The sequence below is a fragment of the Melospiza melodia genome, chromosome 11 (assembly GCF_035770615.1).
Source record: "Melospiza melodia melodia isolate bMelMel2 chromosome 11, bMelMel2.pri, whole genome shotgun sequence".
Taxonomy (NCBI): domain Eukaryota; kingdom Metazoa; phylum Chordata; class Aves; order Passeriformes; family Passerellidae; genus Melospiza; species Melospiza melodia.
In genome coordinates this window covers 27,584,456-27,608,984 of record NC_086204.1, presented here as the reverse complement: position 1 = coordinate 27,608,984, position 24,529 = coordinate 27,584,456, and the positions used below count along the sequence as shown (strand labels likewise).

At 44.8% G+C, this 24,529-nt stretch overlaps 1 protein-coding gene and 1 long non-coding RNA gene across 3 annotated transcripts; one reads left to right on the top strand and one right to left on the bottom strand.

The window, feature by feature from the left end:
• Window positions 1–831: 831 nt before the first annotated feature.
• On the bottom strand, window positions 832–22,772 carry C8A (complement C8 alpha chain). 2 transcript variants are annotated; one of them, XM_063166183.1, is made up of 11 exons: window positions 22,542–22,772; window positions 20,417–20,513; window positions 19,324–19,468; window positions 17,485–17,629; window positions 15,145–15,334; window positions 13,077–13,277; window positions 11,549–11,789; window positions 7,144–7,272; window positions 6,378–6,535; window positions 4,155–4,377; window positions 832–1,370 (listed from the first exon to the last, which is right to left on the bottom strand). In XM_063166183.1, exons 1-11 carry the CDS (start codon window positions 22,646–22,648, stop codon window positions 1,219–1,221), a joined length of 1,788 nt encoding a protein of 595 aa, XP_063022253.1. In that variant the 5' UTR covers window positions 22,649–22,772; the 3' UTR covers window positions 832–1,218. The 2 variants fall into 2 exon arrangements, with proteins under 2 accessions (XP_063022253.1, XP_063022252.1); XM_063166182.1 differs by lacking the exon at window positions 832–1,370 and having other exon boundaries at window positions 3,814–4,377; window positions 20,417–20,576.
• Window positions 7,924–22,478, top strand: LOC134423292 (uncharacterized). Its single transcript, XR_010029045.1, has 3 exons — window positions 7,924–8,113; window positions 8,894–8,986; window positions 22,453–22,478. It is a non-coding gene; the product is annotated as an uncharacterized LOC134423292 (long non-coding RNA).
• Window positions 22,773–24,529: the final 1,757 nt, after the last annotated feature.

Genomic DNA, 24,529 nt, shown 5'->3' with positions numbered 1-24,529 from the left:
CTGAGTGTCAGCCTGTAAATCCCCACTGACACACAGTTGAAAAACAAGCATTTCCAAGCACCTGAGCAATTTCTTTCTCTAAACCACCATTCCTTTCTGCTCCCTCTCTCCATTCAAATGCCTACAGAAGGGCTGCTTTGTGCTTTGAGGTTTTGGTGCTGTTGTTGTTCATAATGCCTGATTCCTTCTCAGGGCTTTTTTTTCCCCCCCCTTCTCCCCCTGCAATGAAAAGCTCAGTAAAATGAAGTGCCATTGGCCTCCCGTCCATCCCAGGTTTTTGTGGCAGTTCATTAAGAACAGGGAGCTGCAGGCTCTCTCCCTGCTCTCTGGACACAGTTCAATACTGTGTGCATTCTTGTGCTGAGATTTACGTCTCACATTCAAAAAAGCCCCTTAAATCAAGCAGCCTGTTAGCATCTTCTCAGGCTCTGTGTGCCTGGGAGATAAAATGCCTGCGTGCTAATAGTCAATTCATCACTGATCTTACAGGGGAAAAGCCTTTGCTTGTGTGGGAACATCCTCTGCCCAACGGTTGCCTTCGAGCCTCTCTATTTATTGCTTTATTTATTTATTTATTTAAAATTCCTCATCAGCTTGGGCTTGCATTCTGCAAGGATGCTTCAGCATCTTTAGGCTGAAGCCTTCTCCATGCAGAGCAGCATATGGCTTTGCTGCCAAGGCAGCCCTGGCCAATATGCTGGACTTACAGATCTGACAGTGCCAACTTACAAAAGTTTCGTGGTACATATGTCAATACCAACTGCAGGGATGGTGAGCTCTTCCTGTGTTTCCCAAAGGAAAATATATAAACTCCCTGGGAGTCAAGCTCAGTTGTGTAAACACTCACAGTGAATTTATTTCATGACATGCTGCAGCCCGGTGGTCACCCAGCAGCTCCACCTCCTTTGGGTGGGTTCTGTGGCATCTCCCATGCTGCAGCAGTGATGCTGGGCACTGTTGGGGCAAAACCATCACATCTGATGAGGCAAAACCATCACATCTGGTGGGGTAAAACCATCTTATCTGGTGGAGCTCCCCTCACATCTAGTGGGGCAAAACCACGGGAGCACTTAGTCAGGTTTCACACAGTGAATCCAGCAGATGCAGAACCGCGTCCCCGGTCAATGATTCCTCCCAGGGGTTAATTCCATCACACGCCTGGAGTATTTCTGGCCCAGCTCAGGTTCCAAGGCTCCCCATGCCAGGCACACTGTGCTCTCAGCAGGCTCTGCTCTGGAGGTCCCTGCCAGCACAGGGCTGCCCGCCGTGCTGCGGGGCAGGGTTGGAGCAGTGCCGGCTGCGCCGCGCCGTCCCCGCCTGGCACGGGGACCAGCCCGACCAGCAGCTCCAGCGCCCGTCCGTCTCACCACCTGGGACACGCAGAGAGAAAGGGAAAAACAAACAAAATAAAAGGGATTTCAGGTCTGGCTGAAGCTTCTCTGGATATGGACTCCCTGCTCTCTGGCAGCCAGGCCCAGCCTGTTGAGATCAAGGCGCTTTGAAGCCAGGGGAGATGAATCAGCATCACCCCAAACTGTAGCCATGATATTTTCTGAAAAATCCTTTCCTTAGGATTTTTTCTTCTGAGAAGCTGAGAGGCCTCAGGAACAAAATGTAAACAATGATTAGGTGCATCTGTGATTGGTCTCATGTGGTTGTTTCTAATTAATGGCCAATCACAGTCAGCTGGCGTGGACTCTCCATCCAAGACACAAGCTTTTGTTATCATTCTTCTTTTTCTATTCTTAGCTAGCCTTCTGATGAAATCCTTTCTTCTGTTCTTTTAGTATAGTTTTAATGTAATATATATAATAAAATAATAAATCAAGCCTTCTGAAACATGGGGTCAACATTCTCGTCTCTTCCCTCATCCTAAGACCTCTGTGAACACCACCCCACAAAACACCAACAGCTCTTTCTTGCCCATCTCGTCTGAAACCCTCTGGTTTTCCTTTCCCAAAGCACAGCTCACAGCTCTCTCTGCAGCAACTTCCTGCCTCTGACCAAGGTAAAGGGACAGAAGTCCCCTAAAGCTGTGGGGATGTTGTGGAAAGTCCCTTTGGAGATGGGTCATTTCAAAGCTTTTTCATTACAGTACAGACTGAGTTGTCAGGAGTGGTCGATACTATGGATTATGGTGGTGCTCCTGAATGATGGGAATGCTTGATGGCTGTCATTTACTGTCGTTTTTTATTTACTCATCTGGCCTTCAAGCCTGGCTTGGGCACTTTATTAATCCAGACAGTGCAAATGGATGTGTGTGCTCTTACTTAGTGCTGGCTGCGAAGCTGTGTTTTCCATCTGCTGGAACATTGTGCTTTTAAAAAATAAAATTAGTTTGGTCTGAAATTAGTTTTGCTACTGAAAATTTGAAATTAAAAATTGCCCAGGAGTTTAGAAGTGCGCCTGTCCCCACTGTTGCTAAAATCAAGGAGCACAAGGCTGGCTGGTCCAGTGCTCTGCTTTGATGGCTTCCCAAGCAAGTTCCTGAGATTTGGAGACAACTTAAAGAACCTGAGCTTTTTTTAAAAAAACACTTTGCAGTCACTGAAGCAAAGATTGGCATTCAGCCTCACAAACCATCTCCCCAGCTCTGCTCCAATTCCCTGTCTCATCACAGCTTTGATTTCCCACTGGTGAGACCCCAGTGATGAGCCCACGGCTGAAGGCCTGGAGCTCTGCCTGGTGGAACTGCTCTCAAGATGGATTTTTCTGCCAGTTTCATGTGCTGAGATTTAGAATTTTTTTTTTCTTTTTTGTCATCATGAATCAGGACAAAAATATCCAGAGAGAGCTGCAACTTTTTTTGGAAATGAAAGAGCCTGTTCCGACCCTGGCTTTTTTTGCTACCCACTTAACTTTTTAGGATAGTATAGAAAGTGACAAAGAAAACATAAATATAAGCCTGTCACTTTGGAAAAACATTTTTTTTTCACCCCAAAATAGACACTCTAGTCAAAATGCATCCCAGGAAGGGGTGGGAAATCTGGCAATGTAAAAAATCTAGCAGTTTTTTACTAAAACAGCTTTTTTGATGGTGAGTTGTGTGAGCAGTTCCTTCACCTGAGCCTTTCCCCTTCCCTCCCTGCCTGCTGAGGTTTGTGCTCCCCTCCTTGGAGCAGCCATCCTTAGTGGGATGCCACAAGCCCTCCAGAGGCTTGATTTAATCCGGCAATTAAATTTATTATTACTATCTCTATTTATAGTAATAACAAATTACAGAATGGTTTGGATTGGACGGGAACATCTCATTCCAACCCCTCTGCATGGGCAGGGACACCTTCCACTATCCCAGGCTGCTCCAAGCCCTGTCCAACCTCACCTTGGACACTGCCATGGGACAACCCATGCCAGGGCCTCACCACCCATACAGGGAAGATCTTCTTCATATCCAACCTAACTCTGCTCTTTTTCAATTTAAACCCATTCCCCCATCCCCTGAGCTGTTTGACATAACCTGTCAGAACTCAGTACATCCCTCTGGGTGTCCAGAGTTGCCAAGGACACCTCTGGGGGCTTGGAGACCCTGGCACACAGCCTAGAACACCTGGGGATTTGATTATGACCCCTGGAGCAAGTTACCAGCTTTGTATGAGGACCTGAAAGTCACAGAAGTTTAAATAGTATAATAATAAAATTATCACAGGGTGAAAATGTAGGTTTTAGGATTTTTGGAATGGGGGTTATGGGGACAAGATGGAGGAACTTGGGCATGTCTAGCCTTTCGCCTTCTTCTTCTTGTTCTCCATTTTCTGCAGTGATGCTGGCACTTTGGGATTGATTTAGAATAGAAATTCACTGTCTAACATAGGTGATAGGTGTTGGGAATTAACTGTAAATATGTTATATGTAGTTTGTAGTATAAAAGGACAACACCACCTCAGGGTGTGTTGCCTGGCTGAGCAGATCTCGGATGGGCAGAAAGAAAATTTTACAGATAAGAATTAATAAACAACTTCAAGAGCAAAAGCTGAAGAACTCTGATTCGTTCTTCAGCTGCGCGGGCCGAAACAGAGACGTCCTGCACATCTCGGGGCAGCAATTAACAACCAGAAACCCGAGATAACCCAGCCACAAAACACAGAAGGGATTGATGTGTGGATGCTGTTAGATTAGCCAGGTGGAGAGGGAAATCCACCCCTCTGGGCTCTCACCTGGGCGCTGGCTGTGCTGGCAGGCGGCCCCTCGGTCCCCAGGGCGGCAGTGGCAGGAGCAGCTGTCCCCCAGCAGCACGGGCTCCCCGTTGTTGAGGCAGGGCCTGCAGCGACAGGGGCTGAATTCCTGCAGGAACTCACCCAGAGCCCTCCTCAGGTGCTGCTCTTTGCTCTCCATGTGGCCGAGGTTGCTCCTGCGCAGGATTTCGTGGATGGGCTGCAGCTACAGGGATGGAGATGGATGGCATGAGAACAATTTCAGCTGGGCATCGACTGGGATGCTGTGACATTGCTGGATAAATTCAGGATTCGGGGAAAAACTCATTTGTCTTCCTCGACAGCTGCATGTGCATCATGCAAATGTGGTGCTGCCCCAGTGAGGAGCCACCGTTCCAAAACCTTCCTCATCTTGGGGGTTTGTGTGGGATTGGCTTTTCTGGACATGCTTTGGGGTTTTAGTAGGGATTGGAATGATAAATTAAAACACCCCAGTAAGCCCATTTTTTGGACTGATTTCTTAGTGCTGTCACAGTCCCTGAGATTCTTGCATGCTTTTTGCCTTTTTGAAGAAAATGTTTTGGTAAGAGCTTTGGACAGAGGGCATCATCAAAATTTATTGCCATCCTATCCCTTGCAGTGGCCAGATTGTGAAATACCCAGTAAATGCTGAGAATGAGGAATTTTGCCTATATATCTTTTGCCCTTTGATGTAGTGAAATAATACTGTCATCTACAGCTTTGGGAATGTAACTCACTCATCATATTTTCCAGCAGCAAGATCCACTTCCTATATACCAGTCAGCAAAAATAATCCAGTCTGGGCAGCAATTATAACTTTCCCAACTGAATATTGATATTCAATGAGTATTAAAGCTAAAAACTTGGGACTGTGTGAGGACACTTATTTACATTTGTCCGTCGATGCATCTGGGCAAACGCTCCCTAGGCCAGGAATTTGTTCCAGGGAAGAGCTGGGTGTCAGCTCTGTGAGAGTGATTTCGGGGGAGGATCAGGCTCAGCTGGGCTTTGGGAAGAGCTCTTGGGCAAATTTGCACAAGCCTGTTTGACAAACTGAGGGGACTGCAGATAAGAGCTGCTGGAGTGGCCCCTCTGGTTGCAGGGAGCTCTGGAGAGGTCAGTGCATGGTTTACTGGAAAATAGAAAGGTCAGAGCATGGTTTACTGGAAAACTGCAAGAAATCTTGCCCAGAATTAATGTGAACTTGTGCAAAAAGGTGAATAACCTGCAGCTGGAACTGAAAGCATTTCTCTGTTATCAGATCTTTCTGCTGCTGCCCAGGGAAGTTTGCACAGTCCTTCTTGCCCTGCCAATAACACAGATAATTCCCAAATCCATTTTTCCTTCTCCCACTCTCTGTCAGAGCTTTCAGATCTGCTTTCAAATGAAGACAAGAGGGATAGAAATGGCAGCATGTCCCTGCGATGACAGAGATACTTCCCTCACCCTCCACAGCTTCTCCTGGAGCAGGCTGGTGATCTTGGCATCTTGGGGTACTTGTGGTCCTGTTGACCACAGCTGAGGAGTTGTGGCCACCCCCTCGTGCCTCTGCCAGCTCAACCCTGGATTATTTGTTTGTAGGATCACTCTTTTCTGTCCCTTTCCATCCCCTCTGCTTGCACCCATCTCCTCTCCCTCAGAAGCCCTATAAGATGCTTCACTGATCTTCCCATTTTATGGGGCACCCAGTGAAACAAAAGGGAGAATAGAGCCTCGCTGATTTTTATGGCCACAGACTTTCTTTTTGGAGTGTGGAGAAAGGCAGGACCCACCTGACAAAGTAACCAGGAGCTCCCTGCTCAGAGAACTCCTGGAGGAGGGCTGTCTTTGCAGAGCTTTTGTTGGGTAACAAAACACCTTCCCCAGCCCCCTGTGAGTGCCCTGCTCATACAGGAGGGTGGACAGCATCAGGGAGAATACCAGGGATGAATACAACTGCAATTCATTGTGAAGCCGTTGGGGAACACGTCAGAAACTTAACCTGGTGCTAATCCAGCATTAAGCTCCTTGTCTGTCTCCCTGTGGATGCAGTCAGTGGGAGATGTACTCCCCATTGTGAAATGAATAAGAGGTTACCAGATCAGTGGCCCATTACATTTAATCTTGTTCTGTGATGGGATCACAATAAAAATACGAAATGATCTGCTCGACTACACTTTCATTCCTTAGAGCAGCAGAGTTTCTTCAACTGCAGAAAAGCCTTACCTGGAAATCAATAACAGCAGGATTATATTTTAATGACCTGCCCCAGTGACGATACATTTGGCCATCCCAACTCTTCAGGAGCCCTCCACTGGAACTGGTATCTCCCCCTCTAATCCGGGGAATAATATCTTCCACAACTGCACTGTGGCTCCCAGCATCTGCAGAGTGGAATTGCACAGGTATTATTCAGCTGCTGTTTCCACAAAAAAAGGCTGCAGAAACTGCTCAGTGGAGGGGAGATCAATTGTGCTGTCAGGGGCTGCCTCCCAGGATCGATGTGAGCTCAGTGCTCTCTGCTTGTGGGGTGAGCCCTGCCACCTTATCACAGGGTGACAACTTGAGCATCCCAAATCCTCTAAGCTGATAACACCTGAACTCCTCCAGCCTTGGTTTCTGGGTAGGGCATGGGCAATAGGTCACACTGACTATAGCTCATTAGGAAATGTGCAAATCTGGGGGTTCCTACACTCTTTGAGTACTTTTTAGAGTCAATTTTGACTCAGTCTGTCACTGCTGTGGACTGCAGCCTCCCAGCCACCCCACAGCCTCTGTTTCTAATCCAGATATATTGCTGCATTAATTCCTGCTCTTTTAAGAAGGGACCAATACTCCTGGAGACGTGAACCCAAATTTTCTGTAGTCCCACCTTGCCTGGGGGATGGCACCAGAGCTCCCATCCTCACACCTTGTGTGACCCTACACAAATCTCTGTGCCCAAAACAAGTGACCCAAGGAGCCTCAGGAGACCCCAGCCCTGCTGCTGTACCAGTTTTCAGGAATCCTTTCTGCTTGCAGTCAGAGTGTTTCAGGGTTACACCCAGATCCAGGTTCTCCTTGCTGGCTGTAATGCCAAGGGACAGCCCAACACAGGCACTTATCTGCTCCATGCTGATGGCTGCAAAGCAGAAAGCAGACAGGTAAATCCAGTGACTCGTGGTATTCATTTTCCTACTTCTCTTTTCTATCATTGAAGAAAAGATTCAGTTACTTTCATGGCTTGTATTTTGAAGTCAAAAGGTGTTTTGGGCAGAAGACCGTGGAAAACCCCAATATTTTATTGGGGTATATTGGACCTATCATATATTAAGTGTAAAAATAATTTCCTTAGGAAATATTAGAAGAAAGTAAAAATCTTAAGGCTTCAGGCACTGTTTGATCTATGTATTTAACAACAAACTTTTGGTTTTTTCACAGACTAACTCATAACTAAAGCCAGGAACAGCAGCTGAAATCAATAGATCCTCACTAATTTTCCTAAATTCAGGATCTGAATTTAGGAAATCAGATCATTAATGGTTAAAAATCAGATCAGTTTAGGAATCTGATCATTAATGGGTTAAGCAGCACCTTCGGGAGTACCTTAGGAAAGGTGTGTGTGCTGAGAGCTGCCAGAGCTTTCCTGCCTGCTGCTGCCAGCTCCACCACCACATACATCATGAAAATATGTAACTGGAGAGCCATGAAGCAACTGCAGAGAGGAGAAGGGAACTAATGAGGTGGTTTCACCAAGGTAAGCAATGTGCATATTTCATACAGCCTGGTTTTATGTAAGCACTTGAGTGTACTGCAAATATAAGGCTGTCCTCTAGTAGTTAAAAAGTCCGTTGATTTCAGTAAATGCAGGTATTGTAAGTAACAGGTAACTTTTATATTGCTCTTTTTTGTCAAGGGGACCTTAGAGTGTTTTCCAAAGAAGCCTGGTGATGCATGGAGTGGTTTTGAAAGGAGGCACAGAGGTCAGTGGGGTTTGTGTGTTGTGGTTTGATGGTCTGAAGTTGAAACCTGTGTCCAAGTGCCACCCTGGAGCACTGTCTGCTGAATAGCCTCCCCTCAGCACTGGGGAGCAGGGCCTTGCCTTGTTGTGTTTAAAATATTGCCCAAACACTCTTGGCTCTGGTTTTGTGGGGTTATGGAGTGGGGTGGGTTAAAAGGGACCTTTAAGGTCCATCTGGTCCAGCCCCTCTCCCTCATGGGCAGGGACATCTTCAGCTACACAAATTTGTTCAGAGCCCCATCCAACCTGGCCTTGAGTGTGCCCAGGGATGGGGCATCCACCACCTCTTCAGACAACAGTGTTTCACCAAACTCATTGTAAAACATGGCTTCTTTAATCTACATTGGCCCTCTTAGTTTAAAACCATCCCACCTTGTCCTGTGACAACAGGCCCTGATTAAAACCTGTCTTTGTAATGTCTTTTAAGCACTGGAAGGTTGCAGTGAGGTCTCACTGAAGCCTGGATAAGAAAAATCCAGGCTGAAAAACATAAATTCCCTCAGCCTTTTCTCATGGGAGAGGTTTCCCACTCCTTTAATCAGCTTTGTGGCCTCCTCTGGACTTGCTGTGCAAGGGATCCCAGATGCAACACTGCAAATGAGGCCTCACCAGCGGGGCAGAATGCCCTTCCACCACCTGCACGTGGCCTTGCTGGACCTCATGGGGTTCCCAAGGGCCCAGAGCTTGCCCAGGTCCCTCTGGGTGTCACCTGCAAGCTTGTTCCCTTCTTCCCTCCCTACAGGAGAAGCTCACTAGGACACAGATCTGCTCCTCGGCCTGGTGGATCCAAACCCTGCTTAGGAACTCAGCGTCCTGAGAAAGGGCCTGCAAACTGGTGAGAGCTGAAACACGCTCCAGACCTGAACTGGGAACTGCATCCCACTGCAAAACTGGGCCCTTGAGAAAGATTAAACGTGTAGCACTCAATTACTTGTACTAAACTGTTCAACAGTTGTAAACACAGTGGGTAAAGTTCACTCACCCAAAGCAGCATGAGTGATTGCTTATCTTGGTGCTGGAGTGCCATAAAATTAAACTTTAGGAACACCCTGATTAATTGATTTGCCATGGTTCCTCTTGAGTAATTATGTTCAGCGAGGGGCTGTCGATACCATTCGCCATTGGTCGTGGCGAGATCGAGTCTTGATAAATGAAAAGTGGTTATCACTGCAAAAGGGTGGCCTCAGTAAATATTAGTGCTTGAGGGGGGAGTCCTGATAGGGGTTTTTTTTGTTTTATATGATATAATTTGCGATAGTTAAATGTGCTTGAGTGATAAGATTTACTGCTGCATTTTGAATTAATCAGAATATATGAAGACTCTAATTTACTCCACGCATAATGTTCCTCCCATAAATGTTCTTGTAATGTGTGAACACATTATACTGTTTTCTGCTAAATAATAGAACCATAACAATCTATTTTAAAAACGAGTAATGAAAAATATTGATGGCAGAGCAACGAGGGACCTCGCTCTGACATATGTATTTATTTCACTCATGACCACATCCATATAAGCCCTTGCAGCCTGAAAGCTGGGAATGGGTCTGGCAACAAAACTGCAGCCCTGAGCTCTGCACTGAGCTGTGGATACCTAAACACAGGAGGTGATTTCATTTTCAAAATTCAGGTTTCCTAATGCTCAAAGTCCGAGCCAGATGCTCAGTGACCACCTAAGCTGTGTCTCATTTAGGGAGGACTCAGCCAAGGGATCTTTTTCCTGAGTTTGTGCATTAGTCACTGGTCTATTAAAAAATGAATATTCTGTGTTCCAGAGCATTTAGCAAGCAGCCTGGTGGGCTGGGTGGGCCCTGAGGATGCAGTGGTTGACCTAAAGCAGCCCTGTGGGGGCTCAGTGATGCATCTGCAGAGCTTCAGACTCATCTTAGGAAGCTCTGATTTTAAGACTTGAGCACTTGTATCCTGATCCTAACCATTCCTCAGGGAAGGAGGATAATCCTCGTGCAAACACAGCCTCCAAGCATGGCTGTGATCAACATTAGAGAAATCAGGGCTTTTTTTGCTAAATTCTTTCAGACAGTGGCATATCAGACACTGCAGGTGGGTCCTTCTGGGTCAGCACTGTGTGACACAGAGCACTGCTGGCTTTGTAAGGGTGGACTTTCTGGCAGAGCCTGGATTAGATGAAAATTACAGAACGGTGCTGCATTAGAATGAAAATTGCATCTCTACTGGGGTGCATTTTTGTCTTTTGCTGGACTTCAGTATCCTTGTTTCCTAAGATAAGGCATCTTGTAGCAGTAAATCTCCTTATATACACAGCAAGCACAAGATAAAGTGAAATAATAGCCTCCCTCCACATGCTCTTGATTAATTCTTCCTCTGAAATTGGCAGTCTGCTTCCTGAAGTCTTGCTTGCCAAGACCTTGTTCTCTTCCATATCACTCACCCTTCAAACTGAAGGAGTAATTTGAAGAGGCATCATGTTTCCAAACATTGGAAGTTCAGGAACTTGATGAAAATTCTCTCAATCAGTAATTTCTTGTGGAAAAATTGGCATGGTTAATGTGCAATATGGAGTGCATAGTTATCCTAATGCTGATGGGGCCCAACCATTTCAGACCAGAGGCAGAATCTGGGGCAGAACCATGAAAATTATTGAAATTACTGAAATTACAGCAATTTGCACCTGTTGTCCAAGATCACAATTTCCTTCTTCATCAGTGTCTGGCCTGGAGTTACCAAGGCAGTGGCACCTTCAGCACAGCAGAGTGATGGCCCCAAGGGGAAATGGGATTTATTGCATTGTTGACACCTTTACAAAAGTTGACAACCTGCTTATTGAGCCATATTATTGTTCTGTATCCCATGTTTTTGATTAGGAAAAATGTAACATTTTTGGCTTGCTATCAATGGCAATTCCCAGACTCTCGGTGTCTGCAGTGGGTGTTTTGTCTAACTGAGATTTAGAGGTAGGGCCCTCCAGCCTCATACACTCCAATTTGTTGAGAACTGGAGCTAACAGGGGTCTGTTAATCTCCAGATGTGGCACTAAGCAGAGTGAAGTGGCAGAGGTATTGCTGAGTGCAGTGCAGTATTTCCATTTACAGAAAATTGTGGCCCTTGCTATGAACAGGCTGAAATGTGAGAGTGCTGATTTGCTGAGCTCTCGGTGGCTCTGCAGCCTTCAAGCATTCATGGTGAACAAAGATAACAAGATTTAGGAGAAGATTAGCAAGAAATGGAGAAAATGATGCTCAGGTTCCTTCCTTAATGACCAAACCCTTACCCAGACACTTCTGAAATCAAAGCAGGAACCACATTTGGTGACACTCAAGGTAATCCCAAGCCACGTGGCCAGTAATGCCATCAGGGTGGAAATACCAGCTTTAAAGCAGAAAGCTGAGAACAGAGGATATATTTTGATTTTTCTGACCTTTTCTTCGCATCTCCTCCTTATTGATGACGAGGATGTACTCAAAGACACCGCCCATGGTGCCAGATGTCATGAAGTGGGTGCCGTAGTCGTTGATGAATTTGGCATACATGCCATAGTTGTAGGTGTCTGGGAGCTCCTGCAGGGAGAGCAGCACATCTTCATCCAAAACTATGTTGTCCCTTCTCATCTTGAAGCGGGCTGTCTGCACCTTGGTCACAGCTCTAATGAACCCAACCTCCTGCAGGTAAAGGAGAGAGGAGCTGCAGTCAACATGAATTTAAACAAGTGAATTTCTGGGCTTTAGACTTGCGGGGGAAAGCCTGAATCTCTCACTGTCAGTGCGTGCATGAAAACAAGCCTGATTTAAATGAAATAATGGTAATTCTCTTTTTAAAGTCTGATTTGCTGTGGAGGTGGAGGGCCTTGGGGAGTTGGATACTATGGGTGTTTTATTGATGTGTGAATATGATCAGAGTTGGGCTCCACATGATTCCCCTCCATTCTCCATTTCTGCAATTTCTTTTTCCAGTTTCCTTTCCATACTGTTTATTCCCTTTTTGCTTTTTTCACAAACTCAATGAATAGCAAAGCACAAGGGTCAAGCCCAGCCCAGCAGAGAGGAGATTCCTTGGCCAGAAAGATGCTGATGGAGGGAGAATTTCCTGGATATACCACCAGCTCCAAAGCTCCACCTCTGTATTTGCCATTGCTTTGCACAAGTCTCCACTGCAACACGAGCAGCCCTTTAAATGATTCCTCCAATAACTGATCATCATTTAGCCGCAAACATCATGTGAGTCTGGACAAGGGCACAGTAAATACTACAATGGTGCTCATTTCAAACAGCTTTTAAGGGCATTTTAACTCGGAACACCATCAAAGTAATTCTTCTTTATTGTTTTCTGTCAGCAGCCCGGAGAGAAGTGGAGATGGGGCACAGTAAATGTGGGAAATACCAGCACTCATGTTATTAGATTGGAAAGGGGTCATCCCTGCCAGTCCATGATGCAAGCCCTCTGTGAGAAGTACACCCTATTATCAGGTGCTATTTTTCTCACTGTGGTATTTTAACCTCTTGTTAAAAGTAGACCATTTCCCTGTCACGAGGCAGCTCGTATTAATTTGAGCAAGATATATTTGCTACTAGAGATCATTCCTTGAGGATAATTGTTTTGATCAGCATCTTGATATTCCCTCCTCCCTCATTGTCACTTTCAAGCATTTTTTTATTTATGTGCTCAGTGTAGCCATGAAACAGGATGGGGTGAGATGACATGTGCCGTGGCACTCCGTAATTCAATTTTATTCCCATTCCCTGTTTGCTGAAACATACCAGGAACAGCAAACAGGATTCCTAACGATCATACATTTGCAATTACATGAACAAATTAAGGTACAATTACCCTGTGTTGAAAAATGTAATTGAGAGAATAAACTGACATAAGTTACAGCCAGACCATGCCATGCACAGATGATGTGACTGGAGCAGATGCATCACTGATCTGCTTGGTTTGGTTTTTTTTACCTTTGCATCATATTGTGTGAAGTTCTTCAGGGATCCTTTCCCACCTGATAAAGTGAGGCCCAGGTTTAGCATGACATCTGAACCTCCAGGCCCAATTCCAATGGTGAAGCCTGTTGTTTTGGATTTATCACTTTTAAGGGCGTCAAGCAGGTCCTTTGAATCGTCGTAAAACTCAAAAGCAAACCCAGAATCAGCATGAGCCTAAATGAAAGAAGCAGACATTAATTTTTCAGGGACTTCCCCTCCTTTTTAATCTCTATTTCTTGAAAGAATACCACTGTTAAAGCCCATGATGCTCCTGACAGCACCAGCACTGACTTCAGTGAGTGTGGAATAAGGAATCAAGTCCCGTGCCATTTCATTTGGAAATATGTGAGAAATGTGGATAAAGCCAAGCATTTTGCTTCTTCCATCTCCAAGCAGGGGAAAGGTCTGTGTTTAGCCACTCAAAGCCAGAGTTGGTAATGGTAGCTATTAAGACAGCCTGACACTTCTCATTATAAAACCTTCCTTCCAGTTCCTTACAGCTCCACCAAATCCTAATGATTTGGACTGATTTTTTTTTTTTTTCTCTCTCCAGCCTGCTTCTGGATGAATTTATTTAGGGAAAGAAAAATTCAACATCTATTTACAATGGCAAGGCTAGAAAACAAACATTGTTTTGCCTGTGTTTTAGAGAAGTGACCTTTTCCTTGACAGCTCTGCTTTGCTGGCACGTGGACTCGAGCAGCTCTGCTGAGCCTGAGCTCTGTCATTTGCCAGCTCTGTAAAAAGCCAGCCCCATTTTCAAAGTGGGGACTAAGGGACTCTGCCTGCTGGGAGGGCATGAAAACTACTTGCATTGAGTAATATTTCCCAGGAATAATGTGTTTTCATTCATTCATGTCAAAAACACGATAAATGTTTAACAGAGTGGCCAAGGCACCCACTTAGGATGTGGGAGACCCAAACTGAATCCTTGCTCTGCTTGGATCAGTGTCCAACATCAGACATGACCGTATAGACTGTAGGTGTTGTGATCCCTGGTGATGGGTTGCAGGATCCCTGTCTCGCTCAGAATTCAGATTTGTGCCAATTGTAGACTTAAAATGCTTTCAGAGATTGAACCAGCAGCATTGTTACCATTTTACACATGGACAGCTCCAACCCTAGAGAAGCAGAAGGCCTGTGCAAGTTCTACAGCTCATTAATAGCAGAATTTAGAGAAAACACCTCTCACTTGGCTCTGCCTGGCCAGAGGAAGCAGTGGGGATGCCTGGATGATGCAGCAGGTGCATTCCTTGAGGCACCATAGACCAACATTTATACATCGAGTGCCTGCTGGGGTACCTTAAAGACAACTACTGACAGAATGTGGGACATTGTCAGAACCCAGGAAATTCCTCTGGCTGCCCTGGAGGACTCAAGACCCTGCCAAGGGGCTCAGAGACCTTGGCACAGAGCCCAAGACCCCTGTGCCTTTGATCTTGACCCATGGAAAAAATTACCAAGTTTTATGTATGCAAAGAATTACCAAGTTTTATGTATGTAAAGAATTACAAGTCAAGAAAGTTTAAGCAGAATGATAGTGAATTTATCACAGGGTGAAAATGTAGAATTTTGGGGTTTTTAGAACGGGGGTTCAGGAGGCAAGATGGAGGAATCTGGGTGTGTGTCCACTCCTTTCTCCTTCTTCTTCTTGGCCTCCATCTTCTGCTGTGATGGTGGCACTTTTGGATTGGTTTAGAGGAGAAACTCACTGTCTAACCTAGGTGATAGGTTTTGGGAAGTTATGGTAAATAATGTACAGGTAGTTTTTAGAATCAAAGATAACACTAGTGTGCCTCTGTCTGTCCTGCTGAATGGACCTTGGCAGCCCAGAGAAAGAATTTTATAGATAAGAAACAATAAACAACCTTGAGAACAAGAATAAAAGAATTCTGACTCCTTCTTTGACAGCCGGGCTGGGAAAAGAGACTTTCTAACGCATCCCAGGGTCACTGTGACCAACAGAAATCCCGAGAGGAAGTCTGGCTGTTTTGCTTAGGAATTGCTGCTAAATTTGGCCTCCTGCAGGCCAGGAACTCACCAGGAACTGGTACAGATGGAGGTTGTAGGGCTTGCGGAAATACTTCTCATCATCCCCATAGTGCAGGCGCTCGCAGGCGGCGTCGTAGCGCAGCTCCCGCCACTCCCCGTTGTACACGTACTCACAGAACCCTCCAAAATACCCCGGGTCATAAATGTTCTGCCTCCCTTCCTCTGTCAGGATGTTGTACCTTGGAGAGAGGAGTGCGAAAAGTGCATTTTATGTGGCTCTACGCAGATATTTACCATATCTATTTTGTTGTATTGGTTAGTAGTGCTGTATTAACATTTTGACAGTATGGTAAATGTAGTTTTGTAGTTAAAATAGGTAACTTTTGTAGTTAAAAGAGGAAGTATGTATGTGGGATATTTTTTTTAAGAAAGGAATGAGGTACTTGCGCCAGATAGCAGCCACAGGACACCCAAATCTTTCAGAGAAAGAGAATTTATTGCTCCATTTTAAGAAACTAACTTCTTCCTGCCTTGCTCAGTCATGAAGATGCTGTTAGGATTAAGAGGAAGAAGCTGACACTGACCAGACAGAATCCTTTGTTTGAATGGAATTTATGCATCACGTATGAAATGTATGGCTATGCAACAGGCTGTTGCTTTTAAAGATTAATCCTCTGTTAATGTGGGTCCTTTTTCGGGCTTGTTTTGCCCAGAAGAAGGTACCCGGATGTCCATAACTCTTTGTTTCTATTGTTTCGTATTGTCCTAATCCAAATTGTCCAAATTATTATTACTCTAATTACATTACTAGTTTTATAACTATTTTATTACTATTAAACTTTAAAAATTTTAAAAACAAGTGATTGACGTTTTTCACAAGGAATTTATCCATCACTCTGGTTTTATTGCCTCGGTCTCTGTCACAGATTCTCCTGATGCTGATATCTCTACCACCAGGTTATCCATCCTCAGGCCTCCTGAGGAACTGGAATAGAGCTTAAGGCTGGGTTGGGTTTGTTATCTCCTTGCTGTCTCCTTCCCAAAGCTACCAGGAGGCAAACAGCCATTTTATTTGCAAGGCATTCCTTTGGGCTCACATGCAAGAAATGGAAGAAATCAGTGAAGTTGCCCAGCCCCTCCCAGCAAGCGCAGCTATGAAAGTCCCAAAGTCCTGGAATTCCTCCAGGTTCCTCTTGAGCCTAATGCATCTCATTGTCACAAAGTGCTTCCTGGCATTCTCTGCAATTATTTTCTGTCTTAATTTAATCTCTTTCTTTTTAATAATGGTCCCGTTTCTCAGGGTAGTTAACACCCTCCCTAGACATGAAGCCTGTGCTTTGCCAAGTCTGTCACTTATTATTTCCTTATTCCTCCTTCTTCCTGCTCTCCAGCCCTCACAGCTGCTGCCCTCTGAAATCCCTCCTATTACTTAGTATTCCATGTAATTGCATGGCCCAAAGTGAAAGCTTTATTCAAACTAGCAGCAGCACTGCTCTTCTCAACAGGGAAGAGCAACCTTTAGGACTAAGATAGCAAATGCCACTGCTTTTGTGTGTTCTGCAGGAGAAACACTCCAGAGAGCAGAATTAAACAGGGTTCTCAGTGGTAATTAATGCATGCCTTGTAAAACTTTTGATGGACCCTCCCAGACCCCGGGCCAGGGTGACATTTATCTCATGGACCCCAGAGAGTGTTGGATTGAGCTGATGGGAAAGTTACACAATGGCTGGCTCCATCCTCATCCTGCAGCCCATGTTCATAAATTCCTGGAATGGTTTGGGCTGGCAGGGACCTTCAAGATCATCTCATCCCAATCCGTCTGCCACAGACAGGGCTGTGTTCTCCAAGTGTCACAGTCACAATTTGTTTTTCAGTTTCATTTGATTCTGGATTTCTCTTTTGCCTGTATTACCTAATCAAAATTTGAAACCGAGCAGGGAAACACTTTTCATTGATAGGAGTATTTACATATACTCATGTGGAGCTCAGGCTCTTTGCCTTGAATCTGTGCTCTGAAATCCTAAATCCTGGAGCTAAATCTCCTTAAGGGTGAATGCCAGCAGGGTGCTGCATCTCCAAAGTCTGCTGTTTGCTTTAGTCTCTTACCTTTAACAATTGGAGAAAGCCATGAGATAACTGGGATCTACTTTTTCAGGAGTATAAAAGGGCATCACTAGCACTGTGGTCAGGTAATAGATCTGAGACAGAGGATAGAAATAAAAGCTGGAATGAACTCTCATTGCCACCCATGGTCACTTGGGACAGCACCTCCCCTTTGGGTACAGCCCCTTATCAATTCATGGATCACTGCTATCACTAAGGAAGAGCAATATAAGAAACATAATCCTGTTTTGATTGCGAGAGGAGCAGCTATTGATTAATTACTCACCCTTGGACTATTTTTTCCACCCCTGGGATTGGGAACAGATGTTCACAAGGGCTTTCAACATCTTCATCCTCACAATTATCCTCATCAGAGCCATCTCTGCAGTCCCAGTCTCCGTTGCACACGAGATGCCGTTGAATGCAGCGCCCTAAAGTGCACAGATGCAGGCGGTGGCTTATCCCCCCTCCAGAAATCCTGGCTGCCAGCTTGCATTGATTGGGCTGTTTTTCACCCCCATCTCAAGGCCACAAGAAGTCATGCTGCGTGTTAAGCACAGCGTTATTCCATGAGGAATTGGCTTTTCCAAGCTTCTGGGACCTAAACACAGCACAGAGTCCAAGCTGGCCACTCCCATGAGCTTCTGTCAGGTGGGAATCAAGGAAAGGTCACCTCGCTGCCCTGGCTTTATTTTCTAAAATTCCATTCTTGGAAAGTTGCTGTAGGAATAGCTTCACCCCTTAGCTTAAGGAAGTCAACGCCATCTTATTAAAGTGCAAGGTTTCCTCTTCGCGGGAGGCACTGGGGGAGTTTATTGCCATAATTAATTGCAAGAGTGGGTATTTGCAGGAAAGGCAATGTGGAAGGGTTTTTGCTTCTGGGAGCGTGGAGAAAGCCTTGAGGAGGGGACTGGCACTGCTTAATTTACCCCAGTGCAGTGATGATAACCTGCTCCAGCTGATAAGCTGGTCACAGAGCTGGCCTGTGGCTCCAAATTTTGATCGAATTTTCGTTAAATGCTCAGGAAGGAAGTTAGGACCATTTGTGTAGAAACAAAAACCTGTCAAAGCTAGTCAAACTTTCAGAGAACAGCCGTTTTATATCCTGATCCTCAGAGCTGGAGGTGGCTAAAAATAACTAAATCACCCCAACAGATTGCTGGTTGGATTGATGATTGAACTCTGTCTCTAGCAGGGGAGAACGTGGTGTGCTGTGGTAGCGGAGTGTGAGCACACAGAACAGCACTTAGAGCAGAATATTCCTACACTCTTTGTTCCACTGAAGCATTCACATTCTCCATGCCACACAGCCTTCTCTCCTACCCAAATCTGAGTGCAGCAGGGATGGATTTCTGTAAAAGTGGGGGGAAAAAACACTGAAGAGGGGAAATTCCCTGCTTTCTCTTGTACTGGTTCACCCTCCTGCTGCCCGGGGCAGGGGACTGATACCCCCAGTGTCAGAACTCAGTACATCCCTCCGGGTGCCCAGAGTTGCCAAGGACCCCGCCGGGGGGCTCAGAGACCCTGGCACACAGCCCAGAGCACCTGGGGATTTGATTATGACCCCTGGAGCAAGTTACCAGCTTTGTATGAGGACCTGAAAGTCACAGAGGTTTGAATAGTATAATAGTGAAATTATCACAGGGTGAAAATGTAGATTTTAGGATTTTTGGAATGGCGGTTATGGGGACAAGATGGAGAAACTTGGGCATGTCTGGCCTTTCTCCTTCTTCTTCTTGGTCTCCATTTTCTGCAGTGATGTTGGCACTTTGGGATTGGTCTAGAGTAGAAGTGCACTGTCTAACATAGGTGATAGGTATTGGGAATTCAGTGTAAATATGTTATACATAGTTTATAGTATAAAAAGACAACACCGCCCTGAGGGCAGTCAGAGTGCCTGTGGCTGCCTGGCTGAGCAGACCTTGTCTGGGCAGAAAGAAAATTTTATAGATAAGAATTAATAAACAACTTTAAGAAAACTGAAGAGTCCAGACTTGTTCTTCAGTCACGCGGGCTGAAACAGAGACATCCTGCACATCTTGGGGCTGCAATTAACAACCAACAACCCGAGACCCCAGGAAGGACCAAAACCTCTTTGTCAGGTGTTTGTGCCGGGGTCACTCACCCGTTTCCTTGCACTGGAAGTCCTGCCCACACCCTGGTGGCCCCGAGCAGGGTGTCTCAGCTCGGCAGGCTTGCTCATCCCAGAGGTGCCCAGCGCAGCGTCGCCCTCCGAACTCTGCCGGCCGCTCCAGCCGCCGGTACCGGTGCTGCAGAGACACAGCCACGTGTGTGACACACAGAAATCCCCTCCGCAGGCCACAATGCAATCATTTTAACAGCTATTCATGTTAAAACTATCGTCTTCAATAGGCATTCCTAATTTATGTGTGTGTGTGGCTTGAAGACTTTGTGTGTGATAAAGACAGGAAGGTCAGCAGAGAGCTGGGAGCTCAGGTTTGCCTGGAGTTCGTACATGTGAACTTAGAATGGCTGTTTAAAAAATATCTCTGTTTTATACCTTGGAAAAATATGGCATTTTTCCAGCTGCATATGCTTGGTCCTGCAGTGCACCAGGCTCAGATGGACACAGACACTAATTACAACACTGATCCTGAAACATTTCTGATGGATTATTAATGGGAATTGCTGCTCTTTAAACTAGGAAGGGGGGAAAAAAGAAAGGGAGAAAAGCCATATTATTTACTGATAATATATTGTCTATAAGCACAGGAACAAAAAAAGCAGGGATAAGATAAACTCAGTAGAAGGCAAAATTATGTCAGGTATGTGAAAATAAATTCTCAAACTATGAAGACATATGTGAAATGTTATAAAAATATGAGAACAGGAGCTGATGCATGAAGGCTGCTTCTAATTTCTTTTCGCTGGACTATTTGCATTAAGAATCAGGGGATACTTAATTAGATCTCAGACAGAAAAGGAAGAAAGTCTTGGGCAAGCATTCTGGCCTGATTCTTCCACCATTTGCCTTGATTTTGCTTTGCCTGTTCTGCTGCCTCCAAAGAATTTATTCCCCAGTTTACACCAGGGTAAATAAGAGCCTCTCTAGCAGAGGAGCATTTCCATCATATTTGGATGAGTTTACTGGCTGCTTCAGAATGATGAATATGTATAATATATATATAATTAATGTGTGTACATCCTCATCACAGACACATCTGAAGATAAATGAATACATTACAGCGGATCCTTACTTTTTTCTCTTGGCAAGGGAAGCAATCAGTCCATCCTGACCACTGGCTCAGCTGACAGTCAACAGGAGCTGGAGAATTAACATCTCTGCTGCTTCTTCTAGGGAGGGGAACAAAGAGTGCTCTAAGGTCTTTGAAGCTGTGTTTCGAGAGGGGCTGAAGGCTGGAAGGGGGAGAATTACCTCAGTGTGTGTGGTTTTCCACCAGGAAACTGGTTTGTAGGAAATGGGAAGCATCCCAAGATGTCCCATCCAAGTATTCACCATCAGAATTGAGCAGGTGCAGCACTTGGGGATTTTGTCTTGGGATTCCTGCTCTCCCAGGACATCTTTGCCCTTTCCAACAGGTAGATTGCAATTATATATATATATATATATTTATGTGACCAATCATCCTGAGTAAACAGAAGGAATGTCCTGAAGAGACAGGTTTTAGAGGAAAGCTAATTTTTTGCCTTTCTATTAAGAAGCACATCCCAAACTCCAGAAGCAGGGATATTTATCACTCCTGAGCCTGTTTTGATGTCACTTTCTTTACACCCATGTGGGCTCATGGACAGGATTTTTCCTGGTGTGAAATCAGATCCTGCTTTCCATGGGCTTTGTGGAGGGCTGGGAATTGTTAGAGCACCAACAGTGCTGAGAGAACAAGGTACAAAGATCTTGACTAAGAAATTTGTTGGTTGAGCATTTCTAAATCAAAATACACAAATTCCGAGGAGAAGAAAACAACTAAAGGAATATTTTTGAAAGGAGAAAAGGGCAAAGGTATGGTATTGTGGTGGCTCTTGGGTCGGACTCTCTGCGCATACTCTGAATATCATTACACAACAGCCAGAAAACACTTCTCCTGCCTCCCAGCCCAGTCATTACAATCTCTAGGTCTGTCTCTGCTCCTAAAAGCTTCATTTGTTTGAGGCATTTCTTTGTCTTGAGGAGCAACCTGTGCCATGCAAACACAACCCTGTGTTTGCCGCAGCCTTCAAACCATTTTAAAGGTTTATTCCGAGTCAGAACATTACTATTTTTATTATTATTTTGGTGATTAACTAATGAGCAGTCTGTTTTGCTTACAAGACTGCAGTCGAAAGAGAAATATTGATAATTAGCAGAGGTATGGAGCTCATGGGGGATTCATCAGAGGCTGGGCACGAGAGATTTACTGAACAAGTAAGGGAGCCTGTGGGTGCAGATCCTGTGTGAGGTGAAAACCCAGAGCCTGCAGGAACCCAGGGCTGGAGGACATGCAGGTATTGATGCCTTTTTGCTGTGACAGGAGGATTTGTGGCTGCATCCTTCAGCACTTCCCAAAGTACTTAATTGGCTCACCTTCGATTGGATTTTACATTTACCTCTTCATTACTCTGCCTTGTTTGATAAGTTCATCAAACATCAAAAATCTTGTCTTTGTTCATTTTCAAAAGGGATTATCGGAATAAGCCTTCATAATTAAGTGTATCACTGCCACAGTTTTTTCCTTTCTGCCTTCTCCTTGTCTCCATGTTCCAATTATCACTGATACCTTTTTTTGATCCTCCTAAATCATATTTGCCTTTACAACAAGCTTGAAATTAATAGCTGTAGAAAAAAACCCTCCGCCCTTTCCCTATCATGACACTGTAGCTTTAGAAAAAATGTAACTTGTTTATTCTTTTCCTTCAAAGCCCAAGTGACACTTGGATAGGTTAATAATATTGTTCATGGGGGAAAAAAAAAAAAAACCTGAGGAATGAGGATCTGGCTTGGACTGAAAACTGGGTTATTCACATGCACTTGTTAACTTCGTGTTGTCGAGTGTAAAATAATTAGAATGCAAAAGAATATGAAAAATATTAACTCATAAATCATCCTGTGTAGAGAATTCATTTCAAGTGCCCAAACCCAGCCTGCTAATTTTGGTAAGGAAGTTTAAGAAGGCTTAATAGTCATCTGTAAAAGGAAAATCATTGTGCAAACAGTTCCTTTAAGAAGGAATTATGATGCCTGGCTTGGGCTTTGGACAGCTGCCAATTTTTAATTTTTTTTTTTTTTTCCTGGTAGCTTTGTGCACATGCCTTGAGTCAAACTGATGGGCTGATTGATGTGCTGGTAATTCCTGCATGGAAAAGAGGGGAAGGGACCAGACTTACCTGTGGGAAGGCAGTGCCTGGAGCTCCCTGCACGCCTGGGCTGGTGTCAAAGCCAGTGAGCACACAGTCAGGATCCAGGCACAGAGCTGAGCCAGGCCCCACCACATTGCTCTGCCATACGTGGATGTCTGCTGCAGATCAGCTGCAAAACAAAGCTTTCAACTTTTCAGGGCTGCTGGAAGGAGCATGGAGCCCACCAGGCTCCAAAATGCTGCAGTAAATCATTGACAGCAGCACAGATCCAATCACAAAGAATCAGGACACATCCCAGAGGCCTTTGCCCTTTTGGAAACAAATTCCCAGTTTTCTGGCAAGGAAATATATTAAACTGTGCAACTGTTTCCACATTAAACTCAATCAATCCTATTGCAGCAGTGTGATTCTTACCCAGCCTGCACCCTCCTTTTAATTTGAAGGAGGAGGAAACTGGTGTTATTTCCCACTGTGACTTCCCTGTAATTTTGATGTGTGTGGTTGCTGACCAGGGAAAAGCTTCCCAGTACAGCAAATTGGAGATTAGCACAAAATTGTGTTCTGAGGAGTGGGTACCTTGCAGATACACGAAGGAAATGTCAGTTCAGCTTCCTCCCCTCGCCAGCCCCACGAGGCAGTTTCCCACCTCTAAAGCTGATGTGAGTGATCACCTGGCTTTAGGATGGCCCTACACAGCCACTGCAATGTGAAAATCAAATTCCTTGTTTTCTAAAGTGATTTTAGGGGAGAGAAATGTCCCCTACATGTGAAATTGTTGTGGCCACCTTGTGCAAACCCATCTGCTCGTGGTGGCTCTAATGCTTTTAGCTGGGTGAAATCTTAGTGGATGTGCACAAGTGTAGGAAAGCAATACCACAGAAAGCAACAACACCACAGGATACTTATTTTTGAGATAATAGTCACAAGATGACAATTTTTAGTTCTTTCGTGTAAGAAGAAAATAAAAATGGCCATGGGAAAGACACTGGATCATAGCCCAAGTTGATACTTTCTGAAAAATCCCTTTGCCAGGATTTCTTCTCCTGGGAAGCTTCAGCTTCTCCCTGTTTTGCTGCTTTGGAATGTGATTTGGAGATTGTTTATTCAGCCTGTGAATTGTTTTAATGTAATGACCAATCATGGTCCAGCTGTGTCGACGCTCTGAGGAGTCACGGGTTTTTCTTTATCATTCTTGTGAAGTCTTCTGATGTCTCCTTTCTCTTTCTTTAGTATAGTTTTAGTAGAGCATTCTTCAGTATAATATCATAAAATAATAAATCAGCCTTCTGAGAACTTGGAGTCAGATTCTCATCTCTCACCTTGTCCTGGGGACCCTCACAAACACCACAGCCTCACAGCTGTTTCTTCAAGATTTCACAGCCTCCAAAATGCCCCTAAGAGCCCTGTGCAGGCACAAAAATGCACCAGGAATCTGTATCTTCATTAGGTATCAGTTAAAAAAAGAGTAAGAGATCTAAGAGGATTTGTGTGTTCAAACAAGTGTCTGTTTCCCCCTGCTTTTACTTCTGCATAAGCAGCCTGAGATGCTTTGTGTATAAATGAAGTGTTCCCAGCAGACAACTGGAAGTTTGAACCTCAATAAATTCAAGGGAAAGTGTAATTATTGTAGGAAAGTCTGGTCTTGGGCTATTATGGCTGTTAAATAGACAGTGAATTGTCCTGTGTCCACAAAAGGCTGGGCTGGAAGTGTCATTTTGTGTATTTCCCAAATCAATTGCAAAGCTCATTTCAATGGCTGGTATTGTAAATTATCAAAATGAAAGGACCTCTTAGCACATTATTTTCATGTAATTAAAGTTCAGAGTGACCCTGGGGTTTGTCTTTGCTAAGAAATGCAGCACAGGGGTAAACTCAGTGTTGAAATGAAATGAGCAGTGCCCTTGTGTGACCTTGGGGAATACCTTAATGCAATCCTTTACCTACTAATGCACTGCAGATGGGCTCAGAAAGTCCTTCTCCTCTCTTTGCCTGTGCAAGAAGAACTCCAATAAGGG